Source organism: Borostomias antarcticus (genome assembly GCF_949987555.1).
Source record: "Borostomias antarcticus genome assembly, chromosome: 21".
In the NCBI taxonomy this organism is placed as follows: Eukaryota; Metazoa; Chordata; class Actinopteri; order Stomiiformes; family Stomiidae; genus Borostomias; species Borostomias antarcticus.
In genome coordinates, this window is record NC_140254.1 from 6,172,181 (window position 1) to 6,175,296 (window position 3,116).

Here is a 3,116-nt window from a genome sequence, read left to right on the forward strand (position 1 = left end):
CTGCTGTCCGGCTGCCCGCCCGACGGTTTGGATGAGTGTGTGGGCGCCGAGTGGGGTGACGCCCCAGTAGGTCCCCTCGACCGCGCCGCACTGTTAGATTCTGAGGTATCAAGGAACAAGACGGCTGTCTACCGGGGCGCCATCTGCCGTGCTACCCGCTACGACGCCATCGCAGTTCCCATCACTTCGCCGCAGAGTGGGGAATCCATAGAGCGACTTGGCCTTGGTCACGGATGCAGGAGCCCACCGTCTCTCTGTCTGGTTGGAGACAAGGAACACCATGTGGCCTTCCCTGACGTTATTAGCCTGTCAGCTTTTATTACCCTCAAGAACCTGGCAGGCCAGACCATTTAGCATGACTATTACCTGCACTGCTTAAGTGTTTGTTTAATGGGCAATGGCACACAGCGGACTGGGATGACATGGGAGATAAAATACGGCCAGCCGCGTTTCTCCTCATCTCCCCTCCCTGGCACATGTCGTCTTCTCCTCTCCTCTCTTGTCTCCTCTCCTCTCTTTGTCTTCTCTTCTGATCAACCCCCCCACCACCTCCCCCTCTCCTTCCTCCGGCTCTGTTTGTCATAATCCCATGTCACCCCAGGGAGCTTCTTCCCCATATTAAAAGTGGAAATGTATCCGCTTCCATTGTAATTACTAAACCACTGGAGGCCAAGCCGCTTGATCTCTGCTGGATCTGAGCTCCTTCATTTATTCTGCTCTCTGGTCCGAGGGGACAGAGACGGGCTGGGCTATCTGCTCTGTTTTCCTTTAAGTCTCCGTTTTATTGGGTTCTTTTGCATCTAATTTGCTTAAAAAGACAATAGCTTGGGGCCGACGGCAGAGCGAGACAGACAGCAGACAGCTTTGGGACAACATGAGAGAGAGAGACGGAGAGAGAGAGAGAGACGGAGAGAGAGACAGAGAGAGAGAGAGAAAGGGGATTTTTGTAGACCTCCTCTCCAACAGTAGTTGGTAGTACATGCTTCAAATGAGAGGCCTCGGAAAATACACAGACCTTGAGTGATGTTGGAGGCAGGCTTTTTTTAGCTGTGATGATGGTGCGTGGTGTGTACAGTAAACATCTCAGGGCATTGTGAAAGTTTGGCCGGGTCGGACTGGGGCGCTGACCCAGGGCTGAGCGCAGGATAAAGACCTGGCTGGCGCTGGAGAAATTGCTTTCTTCAGGGACAAACAACATAAAAAATACAAATAAAAGAAGAAGAAGAAGAAGAGGAAGAAGAAGAAGAAAAAAAAGTGTTCCCAGCCTGTGAAAGCTACAGGCCAGTAAAAGTGGGCGTCCGCCTATCCGTGGCGTGGGAGGAGGCCAAGGGGTGAGGGCCAGGGCGCCGGCGTTTGATCTGTCAGCTGCAGGTTACAGACAGGGGGAAACACACAGTCATACCGGGAGGGATGTGTCTCGGCGTCCCACGCAAACAAAAACCGTCCAGCCCCGGGGCCAAATGAGAGAGGGGTGTGTCAAGTGTGCGCCTGCTGATTGGTTCCAGGTTCTAGAATGTTCTAGACAGCGGCCGGCTGAAGCCACAGAGGAACATGGTGTTCCACAGCAGACCAAGAACACGTCACCCCGGCCAGCATGGCCCCGCCTCTTTCACTAAAGAAATGTCCTGTTTACAGACAAAACCAATCTCCCTCTGTCCTCTGTGGTACGACAGTAGAGAGTCCCTTTCACTGTGATGATAGTGATAATGATGATAATAATGATGATGATGATGATGATGATGATGAAGATGAAGATGACGCTAACAACAGCAAAAGCACCAGAATCAGTGGTTTTCACAGCAGTGTGGATAGAGCTCTACACCCATATGTGCACCAGCACTGTAACTCCAGCAACAACGTTCGTTGCTACAGGAGCACGCCGAACTGAGCAGACGGCGAGGTTCACTGAACGTCCATCTTATCACCATGGCGCAACGTTAGAGGAATGGAGTGTGCAACATAAAGCAACGAGGGCTACGATGGTTAACCCAGATACTCCATCACCGCTCACACGCCAAGTACTTCAGTGGAATTTCAGACCAGAGATCAACAGAGCTGATTACATTTGAAGGATTTGGTGGATGTGCTTCAGGGAGAACACATACACACAGTTCCTTAAATACAATGTTCTTCTAGAGTCACCCTTTCTTTTCCCTTCGACCAACAGCGGACAGCAAGATGGGGCCATTAAGCTGGAATGAGACTGCGGTGCCGAACGGTGAGTCACTCCGTAGCGTAATGACAGTAAGTACCATCCAAGTGTGTCTCGTTCCCAATTAGTCTCTAAATGGACTGTCAATACGCTGGATGGATGGCAATAAACCAACAGTGTCACGAAATGGAGGGAGAGGGAGAAGGAGTAAGAGAGAGAGAGAGAGAGAGAGAGAGAGATCAACAGAAAGCACACTGTGCTGTCCCTTTGTACCAGTGCTAGCGGGGATGGGGATCAGACTAGGAGTGAGTGGGAGAGAGAGGGAGAGACAGAGAGAGATACTAAAGAGAGAACGTGACACAGAGAGAGAGTGAGAGACCGAAGAGATATGTGCGTGGGAACGAGTGAACATGCAGCTGCTGCGTGTTGGGTACTTACTGCTGGCTGGGCCTGGCAGTAGGCATAGCTGGTGTGCGTGGGGGGCTGGTGGTGGTGGTGGTGGTGGGGGGGGGCCGGGTAGTGCAGGCCGGCACAGGGGAAGGACCCACCGCTGGTCCACTGGGAGCTGAAGACCGGGCTCATGGCCGCCTTGCCGCTGTGGTGACCTTTCACCGCTGCACTGGCCTGGGGAGGAGGGGGGGGGGGGGCAGTGGAGAGAGGAGAGGGGGGGGGAGATACATGTTACCCCTGAAATCATCACTGCAAACCTCCCCCCTCTCTCTGTCTCTCTGGTTCCCCAGAACCACCAGAGTGCCCGCACAGTGACCCGGGGCCCTGGCAGGCGGGGGGTGGGTGGGAGGGGGCTACTGATCAAAGATCTCCACGCCTCACGTTCTGGAATGTTCTCACTCACTTTTTTTCTTGTTCTCTCACACCAACTTTCTCACTTCATCTTTCTTTCTTTCTTTCTTTCTTTCTCTCTCTCTCTCTCTCTCTCTCTCTCTCTTTCTCTCTCACACACACA

General features: G+C 52.8%; 1 protein-coding gene across 1 annotated transcript in view; it reads right to left on the reverse strand.

Annotated features, from left to right (window-relative positions):
- The window catches only part of LOC311322783 (RNA-binding motif, single-stranded-interacting protein 3-like), a gene marked incomplete at both ends in the record, with an annotated part of 175,517 nt that extends 172,750 nt beyond the window's left edge, over positions 1–2,767 (reverse strand). Inside the window, one exon of the mRNA XM_084454898.1 lies at positions 2,591–2,767. Within this exon, the coding sequence (XP_084311024.1) occupies positions 2,591–2,734 (144 nt within the window). The remainder of the gene's footprint in view (positions 1–2,590) is intronic.
- Between the last annotated feature and the right edge of the window lie 349 nt (positions 2,768–3,116).